Here is a 24211-nt window from a genome sequence, read left to right on the forward strand (position 1 = left end):
TAAATGTCGTATGTGAAGGCCGTGTACCTTTGCATGTTATGTAAAATGAACTCATATGTTAGGAAATTAACTTTTGCTAGTTTTCCTTTTGAGTGTATTTAATGTTCTTTTTTTCCCCGAATATTGACTTTATTTTTACTATAAAAATGCAAAGTGGAAACCCACCCTACTTTTACCCCCTTTACTTCTTAAAAATAAAGTACTAATTCTATATACATATCACATGTACCATACAAAAATGTATCCACAGTTCTTTTGCTACCAAAGTTCTAAAGTAAACCACATTACAGAAAGCCCCTAGTTGTAAACAAAAGATTACAAGTTACAAAATCAAAGTACACACAGGCTAGAGTCATTTATAGAACCACACCACGCATTCTGTTCCCAAACCAAGTCGAGTTGTTATGTGCCTGTATAAAAATACATATCAATATACTTTGAAAATTTATTTTTCTTTATAAAGCAAATGAATACAATATCCGCTGGGAGGCACATCTGTGGGAGGGTGAGCGGCAGCACCTGCCTGGCATCACTGTTTAATTTTCTTTTTTAATTTTAGAAGCTTAAAATTTTTACATAGTGACGTATGAATTATGCAGTATGAAAATTTAAGATATTATCTTAGTACTTTGCACATAGGAGACTGATGAATACTTAAGTGAAGATTTTTTAAATATGTAGTGATGATGAAGATTGGAGTTAGCACTCAGTCCTTTTTGTAAATCTGTACATAATTATTAAAATCACTTGATTGAAGTTGAGATGCTGGCATTAGGGAATAAATACAGTAATTTTAGCTTTGGCTTAATTTTTATCTGAGAAAAATTTATTTTTCTGTCTTCTTAAAGCTTGTTTTGAAATAATGTTTATCTCTTTTAATAGGCATCTTTTCCTTCTCATGAAGAATTATTAAAAGTGTAAGTCGTGAGTTGAAGTGGTAACTTTTTAATGCGCTTACAAGTTCAGAGAAGCATTGTGATGTACCTGCACATGGTCATCTTGAGTTTTACAGTTACTTACATACCTTGAACTGTGGGCAGTGGATCTTACCTGTGCTTCTTTGCCAACTTACATCCTTTTTTAGGATATTTGGATTTCTTGGAAAAGATTTTTGATGGATAAGTTTGCATGTTTTTAGTCTTTCTGTTTTTTGTTTTTCTTTTCAGGCATTCAGAAAACACCCAATTGAATTATAGCAAACCCTTTAATTATCTCAGTTGTCCTACCGAGTCTTTATTCTGAATCTCATGGCAGAATGGAATGGTGCAAATTTTGGTTTAGCTCTTGCATTTAAAGAAAATCTATAATCTTTAGGATTGCTCTCTTAAGGAGAACTGTTTTTACGGAAAACCTCTTTTCTTATTGACCTATAATTTTATCTAAGAGCCTGTGTTCAAGGTCATTTCAGATACATTATAGTCTGTCTCAGCATGTTAAGTTTCAACCACATTAAGCATTCTTGCAGGTGATACAAGTAATCCAAATGTTCTTCCATCTTGGTTTGTTGATCCTTTATAAGGTTAGAATTATTTACTGTTTTAAGTCTTAAGTGTGACTATATGAAACAAGCCTGACACATATGTTCTATAACGGGCTTGATAGTGAATAGTTTAAGCCTTGTGAGGTACATAGGTCTCTATGTTTCCTTTCCTCTTTTCTTTTCATTACTTCTTCTTAAACTTTTAAAAACCTAAAACAAGAGGCTGAACATAGCACCATACACCTTTAGTTACACTTGCATGGTTGGGGCAGAAGGATCACTTGAGCCCACCTGAATTTGATTCCAGCCTGGGTAATATAGCAAGACCCTGTCTCAAAAAACAAACGAACGAGGGCCCAAGGATATTTAGTTCAGCGGTGCCGTGCCTGTCTCGCAAGTACAATGTCCTGAGTTTGATCCCCAGTACCAGAAAACCAATAAACAAATGAAACAACAACTTTCAGTTTAAGGGCTATATACAAATAGATTGTGGGCTGGGTAGCCTCTTATTTCAAGAGCAAAAATTAAGAAATTCTTACTTAAACTTTATAGCTAAAAACCTTATATATAGTCTTATTCTTAAGAAAGAACCATTTATGATTTAATTTTCTACCCAAGCCACTCTCAACGATAACAGTTGAATTGTGACTCTCTGCCATTGCTTTCTGCATTTCTGAGAAATAAGTAACTCATTAGACAGAACGGGGAGGATGAAGAACCACGAAGCTTATGAGTATGGTGTGGAAATGTCAGGGGAACACCTATCATTTTAATTTACTGTTTTTTTGAGTGAGCCATTTAAAAGTCATAACTGATTTCATTGCCTTTGGGAAAAAACTACAGGTAAGGTACTACTTCAATATCAGTTGTCTGTCCTTAGAGAAATAGCTGCTGATGGGTAACACTACTGTAATCTCAGCATTCTGGGAGGCTGAGGCAGGGAGATGGCGAGTTTGAGCCCAGCCTGGGCAACTTAGTGAGATTCTGTCTCAAAAACTTAAAAGGGATGGGGTTAAGATGTAACTTAGCGAGAAGGCCCTGGATTCATTTCCCAGTGAACAAATAAATAACTACAAAATAAATAACGACTGCACTACCAGATATAAAGGGAAATAACAGCTATAGCAGTTCATAATTTCTTTTTAGCACAAACCTCAGCATGTCATGTGCGCAAACATTTAAAAAATTATTTCTGAAGTCAAGAATTCATAGGAATAGGCTTTCTGTAATAAACGTCGCTAAGCTGTCAATGCATTTTTCAAAACATTATCTATTTGTAGTAAGAATGATATGTAGTTATCTAAATTATATTACCCGTTAGCTAGGATCTAAGTTGTGTTTCTGCTTATCTAAAATTGCTCTTTACTGAAAACATGTATTCATATTCTGGTTTAGAATTTCAGAAAGAGAGAAAGAAATAACTGGTCTCCAGAATGAATTAGATTCTTTGAAGGATGCTGTTGAACATCAGAGGAAGAAAAACAATGTAAGCAAATTTTCATAAGAATGAAGCTTTTCTTTTTATTTCTTAAACATAGAAAGAGTTCAGGAGTTTCTTTTTTCTTTGAATATTTTCACTTTATATTTCTAAATCTTTGTAAGAAAATACTGTTGCTTTTTGCTTGTAGCTTTTGGAGGGTATTAGAATAATGTTATTGGAGAACAGATTTTTTTTTATAGATGAGGCCAATTTTTACACTTAGGAATATCACTTTAAATGTTGAAGCTATGATTATATTAGTTTTTTTTAAGTAGCAGTTGACTTTTTCTTTAGTTTTTAATCTGGAAAAATAGTTCTATCAAAGTCAGTATTTTACAATCAAAGGTATTTCTTCTTATTTAGATCAGGCTACCCTTTTTGTAGACTAAAAGTAATACCAGTATTCAAACCTAATATTCTCAGTAATTTAAGTTTTTGGAGCCTTCTGGGGTTTCTCTTTTTTTAACTGAAAGACATGCCTGTGAATTTTGGTGAGCTGTTGGAGGCCTTAGAACCTGAATAAATTTATACTATAAAATGGAAAGGAGCCGATTTTGAAGAACTACAACTCTAATGCAGTACTTGTACTGAGCAAATAGTGAATGTAGGTGAATTTCACAAATTCTTAAGGGGGCTGGGGATTTAGCTCAGTGGTTCCACTGTACCTTGCAAGTGCAAGGACCCGAGTTCGATTTCCAGTACCAAAAAAAAATTCTCTTAAGGGGCCATACCTACAAAGTTCATATTCTAACTAGAGAAGGAATATTTGCACGCAAAAGTATGATTACTAAGACTTGGGCAGGGCCAAAATGTTACTGAAATCTAAGAGAATATTGATAATAAATGGATATATTTTCTAATGTAAGTTAAAATTTTCAAAGTTTACATTAAATTTTTAATGTAATAAGTTGGCATTTTCCTGCACCCCTGAGTTTGTCAAAATTAGGTATGTGAATTGCCCTTGGTGTGTTGTGTAGCATCACTAATAGCACTGCTCAGCCACAGATGATAAGGTGAACTTACCAACATCCTGCTAACGTCTTGACTGTGTTTTGTGCTGGGATTCTGAGATAAGGAGGGCATGGCAATGCCAGTTCAATACAGCAGCACCAGCAGCCGCCGGCACAGCACCTGGAGGCCTTGAGACAAGTGGCAAGAGCCAGGACATTGGAGGCCAGCATAGTGTAGTGCCTACTCTAGTTCTGCCTCTTCATTTGCTGTGTGTGCTTGGACAGATTTCCTAACTTTCAGCTATGGCTTTCCCATCCATACAATGGGAATACTGTAGTTTATAAATTGTTACAAGGATTAATGAGAGTTTATGAAGTATAATATTTGGCACCTAAGCATTCAATAAGTGGTGATTATTGGCTTTTCATTTTAGATTGAAATATAGCATAGTGTCTGTAATTCCTAATGAAATGCAATTAAAATCTAGATCTTTCAGAGCTCAGTTTTCAGTTATCTCTATTTCCTCCTCTAAGAGAACGTGTTTTATAGCTTTCCAGCCTCCCCATTTGCCTCAGTCAGGTACTTTGTACAACTGGTGTCAGGTTGTTTTGTGACATACATTTGGAAAGATATAGAATATAGTGAATTAATTCTGTGTCATTCCTAGTTAGATTAGAAAGATGTTAACTATATTAAAAGAGTTAGAGGGAAAATGTGGTGCTGCTATGGAAAGTCCCATGAGTGGTTTGAACTTTGCTTTGAAATCATGTGAAAAGCTTTTATAATACGTGTATATTTGCTCTGTCTTTAATCCTTTAATATGTGGTAACTGAATTCATGCTTGTAATGGTGGTTTGTGTGTTTAATTTTGAATGCTTTCTTCGTCTCATATGCACAGTAATTGTTTTAAAAGCTGGCACATTTGGCATGTATACTAAAACTTGGAAAGTGGGCGTCTATTTTCTCATTCAACTCTAAACATTGCTTTTTATTTTTTGCTCATATGCATATTTTCCCATTGAAATAATTTTGCAGTAACCAGCATTTAAATGCAGTGCAAAATACTGGTGAAAGTAAAAAGCAAAAATCTTTTAATAATGGATAAACTTAAATCATTCTTTCTAAAAATGATTAGGACCTTCGGGAGAAAAACTGGGAAGCAATGGAAGCATTGGCATCAACTGAAAAAATGCTGCAGGACAAAGTGAACACGACTTCCAAGGTTGTAACATTAACTTGTAGAAACGGTCCACGGAACAGAAAAAATCTGCAGCTTGTCTTAAAATCAGACTAAAGCATTTAATTCTACTGCAATTTAAATATTAGATCTCCTTGTCCATATTTATCATCTCTGTCATCTTTGCTTTTCTCATCTACTCCTTGAGGTTTTAATTTTGGACATGCTGAATTGTTGGGATGACTTACTTCATTGTTGGAGCTTTGGGGAGCACTGCTTTAATTAAGCTGCACAATCTCAGGAGGCCTGTGCTATGCATGCAGGCCTTGTTGGACAGGGTGTGCCTGTGGGGGTGATTAAGAGAACTTTGAAATCCCGAACTAAAGAAATCAGAACTATTGACAAACACATGTAAATGCCTGGTACGTGTCTACAATGCATAGTGGACTAGGGTTTTTGGAGGCAACATCAAGACTCAGACAAGGTGTGGAAATGACAGAAGGTTTAAGAAACACAGGAAAGAGATCAGTTTTGAGTGTGTTAATGGGGAAGGTTCCTTAGAAGAGGGAGACTTAACCACAGTACATCTGAAACATGTATCCCTCTTTTGTTTTCAGAACAATGAAGGACATTCTTCTTGAGCTTAAGTTATCCATTGAGTGTGAAGATTTCTAATTGTAGTGGAGAGAGAATTTTTAAAGATTGAGACAGTGTATTGAAATTTGCACATGGATTAGTGGATACCCATATAATTATACTGAGCATTCTAAAAACTTTGTGTACTTGGATAATCTGTTGAATTTTAAATACAAGTCTCGGGGATATTTGACTTTTCTAAACAGAATATATTTTCAGACCAAAAATTTGCATTACCTTTGTAATTATATTTAATTCAGTGGATTTATACCTATTTACCTGTAATTTTCACTAATTCTTAAGTTTGAGATACTTCGTAGTATTAGGACCAGAAAAACAATAGGCCAGAGAATAGAAAAATTAAGGCCAGATGAGATATTGTTTCATTGTCAGCAGTTGCAGTTGTACAGACATTTCTGTCAGCAATGAGAATTCTGTTACGATTTCTCTGCCCGCCCCCCAGAGCTACACTTTTGCTTTTATTTTGTTAGTGGCACTAGGAACTGCTGATCATGCCATTTCTATAGAAGTTACTATATATGCCATTGGCCAGAAGCGTATTATGGTTACAAAAGAAAACTAGAGCTATGTGCATGATGGTTTCTTGCAGAGCTAATAATGTATAGAGAGAATTCACGGCCTTCTCTGTTTCAACGGAATTTAGACAGTCCTTAGAAAGTATAGGTGTGAAGTGGTGTTGATTTATTTGCTGCCACAAACTGTACTAGCAAAGCAACACATCTTTAGGGTTTTAGGTGCCAGAAATAAGTAACTTCAGTTAGCTTACCTAAAATGTAACAGAAGTGTGCTACTACTTTTCCAGTATTATTTTAAAAATAATATTCTTGAGCTACTATAAGTGACGGGTTTATATGAAAGATAATTTTTATATATTTCACCTAAAGATGGTAATGAAATTATAAGTCCGATTTCCAACATTAGATCTCTTCCTGGTGTTAATGTGAAGTGGAAATTGCTATCTACAACTTATTATGTCAAAGAAAAACTCTGTAGTTAAAATTGTTAATATATAATAAAAGTAACTTCTCATGTTTGTAGCTCCTGATTACAAGTTATACACTTACTTTAGATTTGGATTCATTTTCTCTTGGAAATTTTTCAAAACACGTCTGTTCCTGAAGGGTGTGGTGGCACATGCACTTTTGGGAGGCTGAGGCAGAAAGATGGCAAGTTCAAACCCACCTGGTACAATTTAGTGACACTGTCTCTAAACAAGTGCTGGGGATGTGTAGGTCATTGCTGGGTACTGGGTTCACTCCCCAGTACCACCACCACTACCACCAAAAAGAAAGCTTCTGTTCCAGTGCTTTTTTAAATTGATTTTCCTTAAAGAGTGGTCTAGCAGCTGGATATGGTGGAACATGCCTGTAATCCCAGCACTCAGGAGACTGAGGCAGGATAGCTGTGAGTTCATGGCCACTCTCTGGGCTACAGTGAAACTCTGAACTACATAGTGAGACTCTTGTCTCAAAGAAAAAAAAAAAATCTAATCAAATGGTAAAAATTCTCTCTGAGTTGTCTCTGAAGTAACAGTTATTTTCCTTGAGTGGATATACCTTCTTTTAGATAGTTTTGTATATTCCTGCGATGTAGTGTTTTTTAATTGGCTGAAAATACCCCAGTAAAATACTTATAGATATTGCCACTAATCCTTGATAAAGGAACAGCTTTTTGAGTGTATAGAATATGATAAAATCTATAGCTTTGTTAGGCAAATTTAGAGTTTTTGTGTGATTAGATTTAGTTAAATTGAAGTGTGTGCACCTTAAACCAATGGTAGATTTCAAAGATCACCTCTAACTGATGGAGAAATGTACTAGTGAGATATTGCTGGCTTGTCTGCCTGGTCACCCACTTGAGCTTCACGAGTGTTGTTTTCAAATGATTTACTTGCCTTGGTTTACACGTGCAATTTTCAAGCTGTCTTTTTTTTTTTTTTAAATCTTGCAAAGATTGTTTGAATATTAGATTTTTGGTGGTGCTGGTGGTGTGGGGTTTGTGATCGAATCATTGCCCTGATTTTGACAAACCATGGTTTTGAGTTTGATTGATATCCATTAGAGTTGCATTTAAAACCAGTAAATTTAAAAAAAATTTTTTAAAAAAATCGGTAAATTTAGACTGACATATTTGTAATGATTTAAATTTACAACTGACGGAGCCTATATAGAAGTGGCGGAATTAGTCTCCTTGATGTTTGGCATAAGTAGAATAATTTATTATCAGTTTCTCCTTGCTTTCTTTCCTCTTTTTCCCATTTCTACCACCCATCAAATTTTGATGGTCTTTTTTGTTTTGTTTAGCACAGATGTCTTCTCCTGACTTTGAAGACGGAAATATGGAGGTTGCCATTTTATTCCCATGCCATTTCTTTTTCTTCTTCTCCTCCTGCTTCTCCCCCTTCCCCTTCTCTTTTCTTCATCCCCTCCCTCTGCCTCTCCTTCAGATTTACTTACCATTAAGTTTGTTATATGTTTTTTGACAAGGTAGTTTATAAAGTTTTAGCTATAAGAACTGTGTTTTGTTTTATTTTTGATTGTTGTTTCAGGGGTTAATTTTTCTCAGAAATCCGTTGATTTCTAATGCCAAGGAAAATGTCCAGTTTTTCAAGTCTTTTGTCTTATTAATAAATATTTGTTATTTAGGATACTTTACAGATTTTGCAGGTTTTTTTTCTTATGGAAGCGTTTTGATTTCTTAAAATGGGAAAATTTGATATTTGTCAGTATTAAAATAATTTTACATTGACTTTTCCTCCTTTAAATCTTAAAAAGACCATAGTGTTTTCTCTTTTTTAGATTTCATTATCTTCTAAATTTGACTTGGTATATCTTCTGCTTTAGGAAAGACAATGTGTGGAAGCAGTTGAGTTGGAGGCTAAAGAAGTTCTTAAAAAATTATTTCCAAAGGTGTCTATCCCTTCTAATTTGGTAAGACCAATTTCTTTAAAATACCTTATTTAAGAAAGTTGTATATACATAGGATTTGTTCTCATCACTTGGATTGATAGATTCCTTAATGTTTGCCATTATTAACCCAGGGTCCTTTTGAGTAGTTAGGATTAATAACTTAGTCTAAAACTCATTTTTTTATTCCCCTGATATTTTTGTTGTGATCTGTAAAATTCAGATTATCGTAATCACCATATTTGGGAAGGAAGTATTTCTGAATGGTTAATAAGATCAATAATACTCTTATTGCCTTTCTCAAAGTAGAACTGAGTTTTAAGTGATTACCTATTCATTTTAGCAATGTTTCGGAATGTATTTGATACCATTGACGGGCTCTTTACATTTCAAAAATTCAAGATTTTGATCACCTGTTAATTTCTTCAAGCAAAAGTCTTGAAGATAATAGAGAATTTGCTTTACTTAAGTTTGACATCTTTTAAATGGGAGAGAATTTACTCAGGTTCAGAAAATTAATGTAGTAGAGAAGGCCACTGAGGATGCAGGTTGTTTCCTGGAGTAGGTGAGCATTTGAATGGAAAATGGTTCACATGTTCAAAAGTAGAAAGAATAGAATAATGAGCCTAGCATTCCACCTCAGCAATTATATGTTATGTGACAGTACATAAACTCTTATCTTCTTCCCACTTGGCACTGCCCAGATCATTTGGAAGGAACACAAGCCTCACTGTTACATCTGAAAATATTTGAGTGCATATTTCTAAAGGATAAGAATTCCTTTTTAAATGTCATTAAAAATACATCCTTAATTTTGTATAGTCATTGCTTGATTCCTCCAGTTAGCACTTAAAACTTTTAATGAAAAAATAACTCATGATAGTTTGTTTTAATCGGGACCCAAATAAGATCAACATGTGACTGGATTGAGATGTTATATTCCACAAGTTTCGCTCCATCAGAAACCCCTCTACCCATTTTTCTCTTTTAAACCTAGTAGTTTCCTATGGAGTTTTCCTCAGTTTAGATTTAGCTGGTGTCTTTGTGTAGCCCATGAGTTGGTATTCAGTAGAGGCCTAATCAGATTCAGTCTTAGTATTTTGGAGGTAGAGGTCTGTGGGCAGTTGTATTCTTCCATCAGTAGTAGGTCATTTAGAATGTCTGCTTTGTCTTCCCTGGAGCTTATTTAGGCTGGCTCTTGAGTCTTTTTGACACAACACTACTAAACTTTGTTAACTTATGTTAACTTCTGTGCTTCATGGTATAACAAGATGTTGGTGATTCATTATATTTCCCATCCCAAACATGGTATCTGTTTCTAGAGGAGCTCTGGTCCTCTAGGTGTGGGTGTTAAGGGTGGTATAAGTAAACTTAATGGCCTGTTCTGTGTATAGTCCGAGTTTAGCTGCTTTTTTTTATTACATGACATAAAATCTGCATTTAATTCAAGTAAAGAGAGAAAATTCTTTTGTTTCCATTGTAAACATTGATGATACATTTGGGCGTGAACAGTTAAGTAGATCGCTGCCACTTGAGTTGAACTTTTGTATCTGTTTTATTTCTATTTTACATTCTGTTAATAGAAATAAAACAGAGGTTTATTTATTTGATAGTATTTTATGAGCCAAGAGAGTTAATGCATAGTAGTTTCTGTTCTTCAAAGCTTTTGTAAGATCACCAGCAGTAAAACTTCTTTTTAATGTAGCAGATTCAGTCTTTTTTTTTTTTTGGTACCAGGGACTGAACTTGGGACCTTGTGCTTGCGAGGCAGGTGGCAGAACCACTGAGCTAAATTCCGGGCCCCAGACTCAGTCTTAATAGCAGTTCTACCTACCTTCAATAAACAAATCTTCATGAATCTATAAAAATTTACAAATCACTGTAAGCCCTGGGTGATACTCTTTGGCTTTTGTTCATACATTTGCTAGAAATTGAATATTTCTGTATGCAGTCTGTATTTAAGAAATATACTAAATGTTCTGTGGGCTACTCAGAGTTTAGCATTTTAGGTTTTCAAAAGGCATGAAAGACAATCTACTATTTACCTTATATGGTCATAAATCAATAAGCTTCATTAGTATTAGCACGATAACATAATCATTAGTAATCATTAGTGCTATTTTTGTTTTGCTAAGCAGATCAGCACAGGGAAGATTAAACTATATGACCTGAAGGGAGATTTATAAACTCTAAGCAATTAAATCAGCTTTTCATCTGATTTTATGTTGAATCTCAATATTTGAAGCTGTTAAGTAGGATTTTACAAGTATACATTTAATCTTGATTCAAATTTATGATGTCAGAATGTCATTCTTTTAAAATGGAGAGGCTTTTTAAGCTAGTGTTATATTGAAGATTAGAGAATACTGTGAGGTGTTTTCAACATCCACTTTTGTTTTTATTCTTGATAGTTTATAGAGCATTCTGATTCAGCCACTTAAGTGAAGCTTTATCTTGAAGAAATTAATAGAAATAGTATGAGAATTTTTCTTTTTCTTGAATTAGCTAAACCAAAGACTCGAGGAGTAAGAGAAAATTTGATACACTTATTTCTTAACTTTTGTGAAATATTTTCAGGAATCTGGAGCACCTTCAAAGAATTTGAAGTTTTTAAAATTTAAATACTTTAAGAAATATCTTGCTTGGAAAAAAGTATTGAAAAATTACTCATTCTGGATTTTTATTGTTTTAAAGATTGAATTCATTGATCCTGGTGCTCATACGTAGGAGAAGCCAGATTTGAGCCTGAGTCTTCCATCTTTAAGTCCATAATTCAGTTGCAAATATTTTTGATCAGGATAAATAAGATTTTATTTTGATGGTAGTATATAGGTATATTTTCGGTGTTTAAAGACTGGATTATGTTCCAGTTAAAGTTATATTCCCTTTTGAAATTTCTTGGGGGATGGTGATGTCTATATAGGTTTCTTTTAGAACTACCTACTGATTGTCTCAAATGTTTCATCATTTCTTTGGGATATTTTTTGGAAATCGATGACTTTGACTTTTTTCCTTCGCAGAGTTACAGTGAATGGTTGCATGGATTTGAAAAGAAAGCAAAAGAGTGTATAGCTGGAAGTTCAGGTTCAGAAGAAGTTAAGGTTAGTTTAAGAAGTGAACTATCTGTATTTTAATGAAACCTGGGAAAAAAGGAGCAAGTCAGAGTTTGTTTTCATATGTTCTGGAGAGATAAAGGATCTCTTTTTAGGAGAATAATAATTTATTTATTTATTTATTTGGGTACCAGGGATCAAACTCGGGACCTTGCGCTTGCGAGGCAGGCGGTGGAATTACTGAGCTAAATCCCCGGCCCAGAATAATCATCTTTTATTTAAGAAAAATAGAAGGGAGTGATCATTTTGTGTACATTTTAGTGTCTTCGCATTTGATTTATGTACAAAGCTAATGTTTTTCCTTTTCTAAAACTGAATATGTAACTCTTTCTTGCTCTGTTTAGCATGAGTTTATTTTTTTTAGTTTGGATATTATTAGTACATGTTTGGAGTACATGGAGTTACAGTCATGTTGGCGAGTGGTTACATGCGTGTGCCTGCCACAGCTTGTCGGCCCCCCCCCCATTCTCTTATCCCATTTTTCTTAAGTAGGGGACACTTCCCAGATGTGTGTGTCATCCTTGCATAGGGACCGTGCTAAATCTTCACTGTGTCATTCCATTTTTAGTATATGTGCTGCTGAAGCGAGCACTAGCCAAAGTTTAAAAAACAAAAGTCAGTGAGGTAGTAGGTAGAGTTTCACCAGTTTGCTCAAGTTTCATCAAATAAATAATTAGGAGTATCGGAACCGGGCTTGATTTTTACCTTTCACCTCTGAAATTGAAGGGAATTATTATTGTTGTTCTCTTGTATCCTAAGTGGCAGTTGTGTGGCATAGGCATTGTGACCTTTACATGTGCATCTGCTTTGATTTTACCATCTGGCTAAGGAGAAATAAGCCTATTTATTATAAAATTATATAGTATATTTTGTAGTGAGCAGTTTTATTAGTGACCATCAGATGTGACCAACAGAGTTACTGTACTTAATTGCCACTTAGTGTTTTGTTATAAACCATTTGAAACCATTTTTGTAATATAAAATTAAGTCCTTAAATAAAATTGAAGCACAGAATTTACTGATAAAAATTAGAGAATTTATTTTTATTTTATTCTTTGCAGGTTTTAGAGTATAAGTTGAAAGAAGCTGATGAAACACACACGCTATTACAGCTGGAGTGTGATACGTATAAATCAGTCCTTGCAGAAACAGTAGGAAATGATTTTTAATCTACATTTTATTTTTCATCTATTAACATACTCTTTCATAGCCTAAATAGTTTATCGTGGCATTGTAACATGGGTTTTTCAAAACTGTATCTTTGTAGGAAGGAATTTTACAGAAGCTACAGAAAAGTGTGGAGGAAGAGGAAAATAAATGGAAAGTTAAGGTGGATGAATTACAAAAGACAATTAAGCAGGTACTTAAAGAAGAGCTTAGGACACTGGTTCTCAGAGATAGGGCCTGGACTAGCACTGTCAGCACCAGAGACTTCCATGAGAAGTGCACCTTCTTAGCCTCACCCCAGACTCACTGGGTCTGAAACTTGTGAGGGGCAGTAGTCTGTGTTTTCATAAACCCTCTTGGTGATTGTGATGCCTATCCACACTTGAAAGTCACAAGTTTATAGAGCACAACCACACAGGGGTAGTGATGGAGAATGTAAAGTGATTTGAGAGAATTTCTATTCTGTAACATATGGTGAAGAGTTCTGGGTTCAGAATTAATTTTAAAATATTGATAATTGGCCGGGCTTGGTGACATGTGCCTGTAATCGCAGCACTTGGAAGGCTGAGGCAGGAGGAGCACTGTGAGTTTGTGGCCTGCCTGGGCTACATAGTGAGTTCAAGGCCAGGTTAACTACATAGTTAGACCGTGTCTAAAAAAAACCAAAAAAACAACAAAAAACAACTTTGATAACACATGATGTATTCAAGAAAAAGTTAATTGTAGTTTTGTGAGATCCACATATTACTGTGCAGTCTTCATTTTTCTCTATTTTGCTTGGATGTGGTAGAATGTGCCATTTTGGTACACATGTATTTTCTTAGGCACTTTTAATTGGGCCTAATATAATCTCAAAAAAAGTGAAATTCTTATTGTTAAGGTCTTTGAAAAGTCAGTATGATTTTAAGTGAGAAGCTCTGAACTGTCTTAATTAATTTAAAATTATAGACAGAAATCTGTGGCCTGCCTTTTTCCCTGTATGAAAAATGTTATAATAAAAATGTTAAAAGGAAATTTGTTACTTACATATTTATTATATTATACATTTTATATGCAGCCCAAGATAGTTCCTCTTCACTCACAAAAAAAAGCATCAGAAAAATAAAAAATGGTGGGCTGCAGGTTGGACACACTTGCCTATCTCCTCTGTGGTTTACTTGGTCTTAAAATTATTTTTAGATGCTATTATCAATTACGTCTTCAGAGCAAGAGTTAGAGCAATTAAGAAGAGAAAATAAAGATATTGAAAATGTATGTTATTTGTCTTATAACCTATGAGCTTATTTATAGTATTACGGGTTGCCCGAAGATTTGTTTTTCAAGATTGCCTTTATCTAATGATAAGTTATTCTCTCCATATGTTGTGTAGTTATTTGAGTTGATCCAGTTTTATATTCATAAGTGTCCTAACTTTCATTGTGAAGAAACATCATGAAAGGAAATCTTACATGTGTTGACTGTTCCTTCTTTGTTGCCTTACTAGCTGAGAAGAGAGCGAGAGCATTTGGAAATGGAACTAGAGAAGGCAGAAATTGAGCGATCTACTTACGTTACAGAAGTGAGAGAGGTACTTAAAATTCTTTCAGCCTTGTTTCTCAATTTAAATTAAGTTTGTAATGGACTGCTAAAATAATTCAGTGTAAGTTGTTTGTGGAAGAGCTTCCAAAACATGGGATATCATAAGAAGATCGATCTTAAAACTCTAAACTTCATTGCAGCTGAAAGATCTGTTGACTGAATTGCAGAAAAAACTTGATGATTCATATTCTGAAGCAGTAAGACAGAATGAAGAGCTAAATTTGGTAAGAAGCTTGTTCTCCACTGAGTACCAAGTAGGCTCTGGAAACACTTGTGTTGACATGTGGAGAAACCATACAAACCTTTTTTCCTTGCTAACCTAACCATCTATCTATAGCTTGGCATTTTATAAATTTTAAGATAATCTTCATATTCTGATGACTCCTAAGATGATCTTTCTTTTCTTGACTCATAAAATGATTCTTTTCTTAACTCCTAACAGTGGCATGTTTGGCTTCCGACTCTTTTTCAAACTTTTCTATATTTTTATAAAGCCTAATTCCTCAAACAACATTATTTTTAGCAAATAGAGAAAGAAAACAAATGATTGGCTGAGTTGTGAAGATTCTTCTCTCAAGCTATCATAGTTAACTGGGCCTCTCATTTTCTAACCCGGAAGATTATTAAAGGTTGAAGGTACCTGCTCTTCATTCTAGGGCAGTAGTTCAATCCAGCTTATTTTATATAATCTTCCTGTAAATTATAAAATACAAGAAGCCTGTAAAATTCTTTATCAAAATATTATTTAGCTCATAGTAATCCAAAAATGCAGACTTAGAGATTAATTGAATGCCTTAAGACATGATTCCACGCATTCCAGTTCTTAAATTTTCTAAAAATTTATACTGATTGTTGACAGACTTAGCTGTTGGATGATTATGGTCTCTTGTTCCCTGTTTCAGACATGTATTACATCTTGTAACTTGAAATTTGTTATAGCACAGGGTTAGATTTTTTTTTTTTAAGTACTTAAACATACTGTTTGTTAGAGAAATTACAGTAAATTTTTTCTTACCCAAAATTAACCCTGCCCATCTTGGAATTTTCTTGTTGGCTACTTTACATGTACCAAGGAAGATTTTTAATTCATTAATTTGTGGCTGTTCTATGTTATGGCAGTGATTTATGAGAATCAGCATATTATGTGAAATACATACAGAGCACTACACACACCTTTATTTTTTTAAATAAAATATTTGCCTTATTTACCAGTGCTGTAGTTGAACTCATTCCCACTGCAGTGTAAGACTAGTTTTATGTACATGTTTGCTATTCATTGCGTAGATCCAGGACTCTGATATACCACTTTTTAAAAAAATTCTTTTTATATAATTTATATATAATGAGATATAAGGGAATGTGTTTTTTAAAAATCTTCTCCAACAACTAGTTAGTTAGTTTTGCTTTTTAATTTCAGGGCCTAACCTTGCATCAAATTCATAGGATTATGGTTGCATCTCAGTTTAGTCCGATGCTCTTTGTTTCTTGTTGTTCTTGTTTGTTATTGTTGCTTTGCCCTCTACTTTTTGACAAGAGACCATTTTAAGTTTTATTCCCTTCACCCTTCTTCCCTTTTGTCTTAAGTTTGGAATCTTTATTTGTTCTGGTTAACTGTTGCCACAGTTCAAGATAAAATAATTTTGCCTATGCATACTCTTTGTTTTGGGACCGGAAGACTGACCTCTCTGACACAGAGTATTAAACTCAGGATTAATTGAAGAAGCAAAAACTGTTTTGGTATTTAAGTAGAGTTCCCCCAAATAAGATTCCCAAATTGGAATGCCTCCCATTAGCTAACCCTCCCACTTTTATAAGTCAGTGTCATACATTTTCCCCTCTTAAGGCCCAGAACTGGAAAGTCATGCCTGTCTGTGGACTGGGTATGGGGGAAGTGACTGGATGCACTTGGTATTTTGAAGGCAGCATAGTCCATTTCCCTGATATCTTATTAGAACAGTTGTCAGAGAAGAAGCACTAGAGATCTGTATAGCATTATTACTTTTAATAGATTGGTTATTGAGATTATATGATGAAGACATTTCTTGCTGGTGTGATTTAGATCAGTGTGGTCTTGCACTGACTTTTAATGAAGTCTATAAGACGGTCAACAGTTTTGTTCATCTTACTGGATTTGTAATCTTCAGTGTCTTTAAAATATTACACAAATGAGTCTTTAATTGAACTGTATAGATTAAGAAGGCCTTTAAAATAGTGAAATTTCTGTTTGCTGTTAAGTTTGGAATAATTTCAATAAATACTTTATAAATGGTGATTTGGTGGTTTTGTTTTTGGATTTTCAGTTTTCTCCTCTAAACTCTAGTTCATTTCTATAGCTTTTCCTATGTTTAGTCCTACAGATGGAAACCTTGTACTGCTTAGCTTTTTTGAACATCTGATGCAGCATAGTGGCTAATCCACTGTGTTTTACACTGTTAGCGATCCCATTCTTTCATATTTATTCTTTGGTTCTTAGGGTATCAGGATAATCAAGGAAGGATGTGAAGTAAATGGTGTTTTCTGTTTTTTCAGTTGAAGACACAGTTAAATGAAACACTCACAAAACTTAAAACTGAACAAAGTGAAAGACAGAAGGTAGCTGGTGATTTGGATAAGGTAAGGCACTGCTAGACTTGGCGGCATCCAGCATGTGTTGTGCCTTGCATCTTAGTCAAAAGCACTATCAATTCTAGTGTTCTTTTGCATCCCTTATAAATTTAAGCTGTTTGTTGTGTAGTTAACTTTTTTTGGAACTACACTTTGATGTAGTTTTCCATTTTTTAAAAAATTGAGTTTATTTTGGTACATTTTAGGTATACCTTATGATCACATTCATTATTGGGAATTTGTACCTGTACATGATATATCTTGGTTCTTATTTTTTCCCATAATTCACTTCATCACGTTTATGTAATTTTATGAACTATAGAGTAAACTTTTAAATTTAGTTGCAATTATTTAAATTTGGTTACATCATATTTTTTTAAATTGAGACTTGGCTAGCCATTTAGAAAGTACGTTTCTGTTGATCATTATAAGGGTTAAATTTCTGATACTGCAGCAGTTCCTTTGATTTATTTCTTTATACAGATAGAGTTTTCTTAATCTCATTTACAGGTAGATGATTTTTTAAGACTATATTTCTTTGTAGTTTTATTGTGAGATACTTTCAGTGATACAGTTCATATACATTTTTATCTGTATTCTTTTGAGCTGTAGTAGAATTTATGGGAGATACAGTCATTAGCAAAACAATTATATATGTCATTTTTTTGGAACTGCAGAATCAAGGGGTATGTGTACACATCTAAAATTTTGATAGTTATTGTAAACTGAACCCCCAGATATAGTAGTGATTCATACTCCTCCCAGCATGGTCTTAAGAGTTTCCGTTACCTATACCCCCACTAGTATTGAATACTTCTAAACATTTAAATATTTGTTATTCTAATAGACTTTTCCAAAGTATCTTATTTAAAAGCTATGTCACCTTTTAAAATATGAAATAGTTTTGTTGGTTATGTTTGCTTATGATTGTTGTCATGGAAAAGTATAGGACTTGCAAGTGCTTCATTTTATTTTAATATAGATAAAATGTGAATGTAAGAAGTTTGGTTTAGAGGAGAAACTGATGCATGATACACTGTCAAAGTTGAGCTCTGAATTTACTTTTTTTTTTTTGGTACCGGGGATCAAACTCGGGACCTTGCGCTTGCGAGGCAGCCAGCGGAACCACTGAGCTATAAATCCCCAGCACCCTGAGTTTACTTTTGATGGGTTATTTTAATTAATGACCTGGAGCGAAAAACAAACAGGCAGTTTTAGACTAGGAGTGTACTTTCACAGTATTAAACAGATGCTCAGTGGTGTACATGGACAATGTTATGACGGCTAAAATGGTGATAACAGATAGCAGTCACTTGCCTGTATCTGTATAATAGTACTGTGAAACCCTCAATTGGAAATGCACAAAATACATAATAACTGAAAAAGTTAGCAAAATACTTTTGGAAACAGACAAATATAAAACAGCATGTATGGTAAACCCCATTTATATAAAACTTCCTGGCAGTTTTCTCTAAGCACATATTACCTACACAGATCTAGACTAGGAGTCAGCAAACCCATGGACTGTTAGAGTTTGTAGGCCACGTGTAGTCTCTTGAATATTCCTGTCTCTTTCATTTTTAAAAATGTTTAAAAACATTAAAATCATTCTTAGATTTGAGCAGTACAAAAACAGGCTAGATTGGAGTGACTCCTATTCTAGACTAATACTAACCTAAACATCAACCATGGTCGTCTCTATTTAAAATTTCTTTATAGTTTTATGTATTTGAACTATCTGCAACAGTGGGCACTTGTTCTCATAATCTGGTGAGGGATATAGCTGTTGTCATTTTGTATTGTATTTTCAAAGGACTTTAATTTTGTGCAAAATATATAACTAAGCACTCATTTTGTGTGTATTTATCAGTTACCATATTGCTTTTCTTACAGGCGCAAGAGTCACTGGATCTTATCCAGTCAAAAATAGTACAAGCTGCCGGAGATACTACTGTTATTGAAAATAGTGATGTTTCCCCAGAAATGGTATGTATTTCCTTCAACCCCAGATCCTTGGGCCACTTATCTTACAAGCTATGTGCAGGATCCATCTCTGACTGAAAAACATGCTTCTGCCAGTTATGTTGCACCTTTTTTGTTTGGTTGGTTTTTTGCAGTGCTGGTACTCAAACGCAGGGCCTAACACTGGGCAAGTCAGATTCAACCATTGAGCTAAACCCCAGCCCCTATGTTGCACACAAAATTGCAAGTCAATTTTCTTCAAAATAGTGTATCTCTATAGTGCACTGTTTTCATTGATATTTGTTTTCATTTTAACGTGGTGAGATATTATGTCTACTCTCAAGGTTTGTGTGGAGAGGTACTGTGGTGTAGTTCTTAATTCAGGGTGTAAGTGCTGAAGACGGACCGCCTGTGTATGAATCCTAGCCCTACCGCTTAGCTTAGTACCTTCGTGTGTGGTTAGGCAAATTCCTAGTTGTTCTGTGGTTTGGTTGCTCCATTTGTACAAGGAAATAATACTAGTTCCTATCTTGTGGGGTTATTGGAAGGAATAAATGAGCTAATTTGTAAATTACTGGGTTGGGAATGTAGCTCTTCCCTAGCATGCATGAGGCCCTGGGTTCTATCCCCATCAAGGAGTTGGGGCTAGGGTGCAAAGGCCTACAGTAGTGAGGCAGCACTTAGAACTGCCTGGCACCCAGTAAGAGCTCAGCATCTGTTAACTGATTTACTGCATGGGGTTTTGTTTTTGTTTTTGTTTTTTCTGAAAGGAAAAATGGATTTATTTCTGATATTCAGAGATTCTAGGTTTTTCTTTTCGAGGCCAAGGACAAAATTTCCTGCAACATAATCTTCCTTGATGCTGACTAGTTTGCACCAGTAGTTAACACTCTCTATGTGGTTTTTGCTGATGCTAATTTTTATTTCATTTTTCATAATTTTCATGTTTGTATTTGAAATAAGATATTTTCTGCTTTTGTTTGCACATTGTTTTCCTTGTATTTGGAGTTTTTCATCACTCATCTCTTTTTTTCAGGAGTCTTCTGAAAAGGAGACAATGTCTGTAAGTCTAAATCAGACTATAGCACAGTTACAGCAGTTGCTTCAGGCTGTAAACAAACAGCTCACAAAGGAGAAATAACACTACCAGGTTTGGGTAAGAATAAATGGAGTATTGCTGTCTATTAATTGACGTAGTGGGAGAAGGGTATGTGTGATATATATTTACCACAAATCAAGAAAATTCATTTTTCCAAAAGAAATATTTCCTCATTATTTCTGTCAGAACTTTCAGATGATAGCCTTTACCTTCTTTAGAGTTTTATCTCCATCTTGTGTGTAGTTCGAAGGCCTTTTGGCTTGGAAGGGACAAAACCTTTATCTTTGCTAAATTTGATCTTTATATTAAACACACTCTCTTGTGACTTGGCGCCCTGGGTTTGTCTGTTGCCACAATACCTGGTACATCATTAGTTTCTTCTGATCTTAGGTCAGGTGAAATATTTGTATATCTCCTCCCTACCCCTCTGTTCATGACTTGGTAAAATAAAGTGACCCACAACATTTTTACTGAAGATTGATGAACATAAAGTCATCACAATTTTTTTTTTAACATAAACACACAAAATTTACCATATACCTGTTGATGGGAGTATTAGACTTCTTTATTTAAGTTTGCTTTTGTAGGTAACCTAAGAAATCTATTAATGCCTGAGCTGAAGGTTTTAATTGAGGATAAATCCACCCATCATTAACAAAATCATGTTATAAACTTTTATTGCCCGTATTACCTTGAAAAGCTCAGGATGATTAGCACTTAAATAATGACTTTTATTTTAACTGGTGAATGCAGGGTTTTTTGTTGTTGTGTTGTTACCTGGATTTTACTGATTTTTTAATATCTTAAGTTACACTGCCTAGAGTATTTGAATACACACTGAATACTTCAGATATTATTCTTTTGAGGCTGTTTAAAATAATCACACTCTCCTGTAGACCCAAAGGGGCAACTAACCATTGAATTGTGCCTTTCAGAACCCATACCTAAGACTGATGGCTTTACACAGGCCTCAGGGATAGGTTGAGTAGCCTGAAAAAGATGATGGACCTTGTCTTAGTTACTTTTCTCATTGCTGAGAGAAAATACCTGACACCCAAAGTTAAAAAAGGAAAGGTTTATTTCAGCTCACAATTTGTAGAGGTTTCAGCCGTAATGAGCTGGCTTCAGGGCAGGGTGGCATGGCAGAGGGGCACTGTAGAGGAGAAGCAGTTCATGGCAGAGCAAGGCAGGCAGAAACAAGTGAGCGGAGCAGCTTCTTTCGTCCCTTTATATTTTGCCAAGGCTACCCCCTCCCCCAGGGAGGATAGCACTCAGGTCTAGAGTAATTTAGGGATCAGACACCCTTAATCCCAGCATCGGACATCCTGTCTCCAGCCAGCTCTGAGAAAGCCTCATCTGCACCACATGAGACTCTGGAGGGCTATTCAGACACAAGCCATAACAGTCCTCCACTTTGGTGGTGCAGGGCACACCTTCTCACTTTTATAGGCTGCTCATCCTCTGACCTATTTTAGTATGTGTTTTTCTTTAAAATGCTAATTTAGGTCAGATGCTTTTCAGAAGATCCTGCCTAATAAACCCTTCTTTTTCTCTTAAGTATCAGCAAAAGTAATGACACCTCATCTCAGTCTTTTATCCTAACCAGAGCTAACCTCTCTGGTTTCCTGGGGTTCCACTTCTGCCACATCATCTTTCTCCCAAATTAGGAAACAGCTTGCTTCCTGCTTCTGGTAACTCTTTCTTCTCTCCTTCCCGTCACTTCAGCCTCACTCTCTCGGAATGCTTCTTCTGTCCAGTCTTGAAAGCATGCACAGTGTGGCTTATTTTAATCTTGTGTTTCTTTCAGTTCACCACCCTACTTTTTCTCTTCACTATTTAACAAGGATTCTTGTAATAAGAAACGTATCACAATACTGACTTCTTTCCTTGCTCTTAATTCCTTTATCCATTTTAGAATGGCTTCTGTCCAAAGAACCCGTCTTTGATGACATCATTAATAATTTTTAACCCTGCATCCAATCACAGGCCCTTCATGGCATGTGATGAGATAGTAGAAGTATGTATGAAATATGCTAACTGTGCTGAAATCAGTCAACAGGCCTGGTGTTACTGGAGAAGGGCTTAATCTGTCAAGCATAAAAATGTATAAAATTGGGCCAGGAATTTAGCTCAGTGGTTCCGCCGCCTGCCTCACAAGCCCAAGGTCCGGAGTTTGATCCCTGGTACCAAAAAATAGAAATATATAAGATTGCCAATTGCCTCTAGACTTTGTGAATATTTATTCATGAGTGGAGAGTTGTAAATTTCTGAGTTGGTTTTTAATGCTTCTCACTGGCCTTAGATTTACGTTCTCATGAGTAGGACTAATAAAAATGGGGTTGCAGTGTTGTCCTCTTCAATGTTACCTAACAGGATTTGGCTCACGTTGTAAAATATTTACCTAAAAGCTTCATCTGAATCCTGAGAAAATTTTGATTAGCGTGAGTGTAATTGCTTTGAAAGGGTATGCTAGGTCAAGTGAAATATGTACAAGAAAAATGTATTCTGATTTGACTTTTGTTGCTTTGTTTTAAAGTTAATTTCTTTCTGATCTTTTACAGAGTGAAGTAATTGGGAAACTTCAGTTGAGGACAGCAGAAGGCATTGTATTATATTTTGCCAAATTAAAGCCTTATTTATGTTTTCACCCTTTCTATGTCAGAAACACTGAACAGAGTTTTGTCTTTTCTAATCTTGTTAGACTACTGATTTAAAGAGAAAAATTTAAAGAGAAACCAACTCTGTAGACACCTTCAGAATTTAGTTTTATAATAAAAACTGTTTGAATAATTAGACCTTGACATTCCTGAAGATAAATGTGTACTATTTTACCTTGTTCAATTCAATTGTTCAGAAGATCAAAGTGGTAAAGACAATGTAAAATTTCACATTTTAATACTGATGTTGTACACTGTTTTACTTAACACTTTGGGGGAGTAACTGCCTCTGACATCAACTCAAGACACTTTTGTTGCTAAATGTAATCAGTTTTTGTAATGGCAGTCAGCAAATAAAGGGATGCTTATTATTCAAACTTGAGTTAGCCTAATTCTCATTGTGCTTTATCAGAGTTCATTAGCTCTACAGGTGGACATAATTTAGAACACAATCACAGCCATCAAACAAGATGAGTAAGTCTTGTTACTTAGGTAACCTTTCCAGTTGGAGCTGTGGGTCTTCTCTGCTGCTGTGCTGTGTAAACTGTGACAAGTGTGCTGTGGGTTACAGGAAGGATGGAGCAAAATTTAGGATTTCAGATTTAATACCCCACTCCTAGTACAGGAATTCTATTTTACTTTTACTGCTACTATTGATTTTAAAGTAATAATAACTAACTTTAGTTTTCTTTTGCAGGCACGTATTACAGAGTTTAGATGGCTTTGTTGATGAAAGTTTTTAAAAATAATTTGGTACAACACTGTTCTTTTCAGGTGACAAATATTTTGTGCCATTGTACCTTGGAGGCTACAAAATAGTATCATTCCTGTTTCTTGAACATAATAGTCATGCTTCTGCCACAGGCACTGTGCACTTCCTTTTCTTTGCTAAGAACTCTTCTTTTGAATATCAGCTTTTGTTTGCTTGTTTACCATCTTGAAATCTGCTTAAATAATACTTTTCTTATAAGATCTTTTCTGACCATTCAGTATCCCCTCTACCCTACTTCTTCGGCTTCATTTTTATCTGTAATACTTAGGGTTCTCTAACAGATAGCCTTGTTCCTCCCCATCCCGCCACCAGCAAGTAAGCTCTGTGAGGGCCAGAACCTTCTTTTTGGGTTCTTTGCTGTATCTCTGTTCCTGAGAAAGTGTTGATACTTGTGCTCAAATATTAAATAAATGAATGGATGAAATTCAGTTTTAGACTCGAGGATTAACTCAAGTGGGGCCTCCTAACTTTTTTTCTCTCAGCACACATACCAAATTGAATTTCTAAAGTATCCAGAGATAAACTGAAGAGGCTGCCCATTACCAGTGGTGACTGCCTTGGGGATTCAGGTCACCTTGGCCCTTCGGTGCAGTAAGCCCCTTGCAAGC

At 35.1% G+C, this 24211-nt stretch overlaps 1 protein-coding gene and 1 non-coding gene across 2 annotated transcripts; one reads left to right on the forward strand and one right to left on the reverse strand.

The window, feature by feature from the left end:
- Positions 1-882: 882 nt before the first annotated feature.
- LOC147820644 (kinectin-like) lies at positions 883-23213 on the forward strand (the record flags this gene model as incomplete). Its single annotated transcript, XM_087204001.1, has 12 exons — positions 883-917; positions 2876-2966; positions 8589-8675; positions 11672-11752; positions 12826-12915; positions 13032-13124; positions 14415-14498; positions 14650-14733; positions 17039-17122; positions 19007-19099; positions 20112-20231; positions 22736-23213. Coding segments are annotated over 11 exons (927 nt in total), but the record flags the coding sequence as incomplete, so codon positions are not given.
- Positions 12249-12356, reverse strand: LOC147820645 (U6 spliceosomal RNA). The gene has a single exon (XR_015448369.1). It is a non-coding gene; the product is annotated as a U6 spliceosomal RNA (small nuclear RNA).
- Positions 23214-24211: the final 998 nt, after the last annotated feature.

Source organism: Heterocephalus glaber, unplaced genomic scaffold (assembly GCF_053883595.1).
Source record: "Heterocephalus glaber isolate CG9 unplaced genomic scaffold, H.glaber_assembly_v1.0 deba00001827, whole genome shotgun sequence".
In the NCBI taxonomy this organism is placed as follows: domain Eukaryota; kingdom Metazoa; phylum Chordata; class Mammalia; order Rodentia; family Bathyergidae; genus Heterocephalus; species Heterocephalus glaber.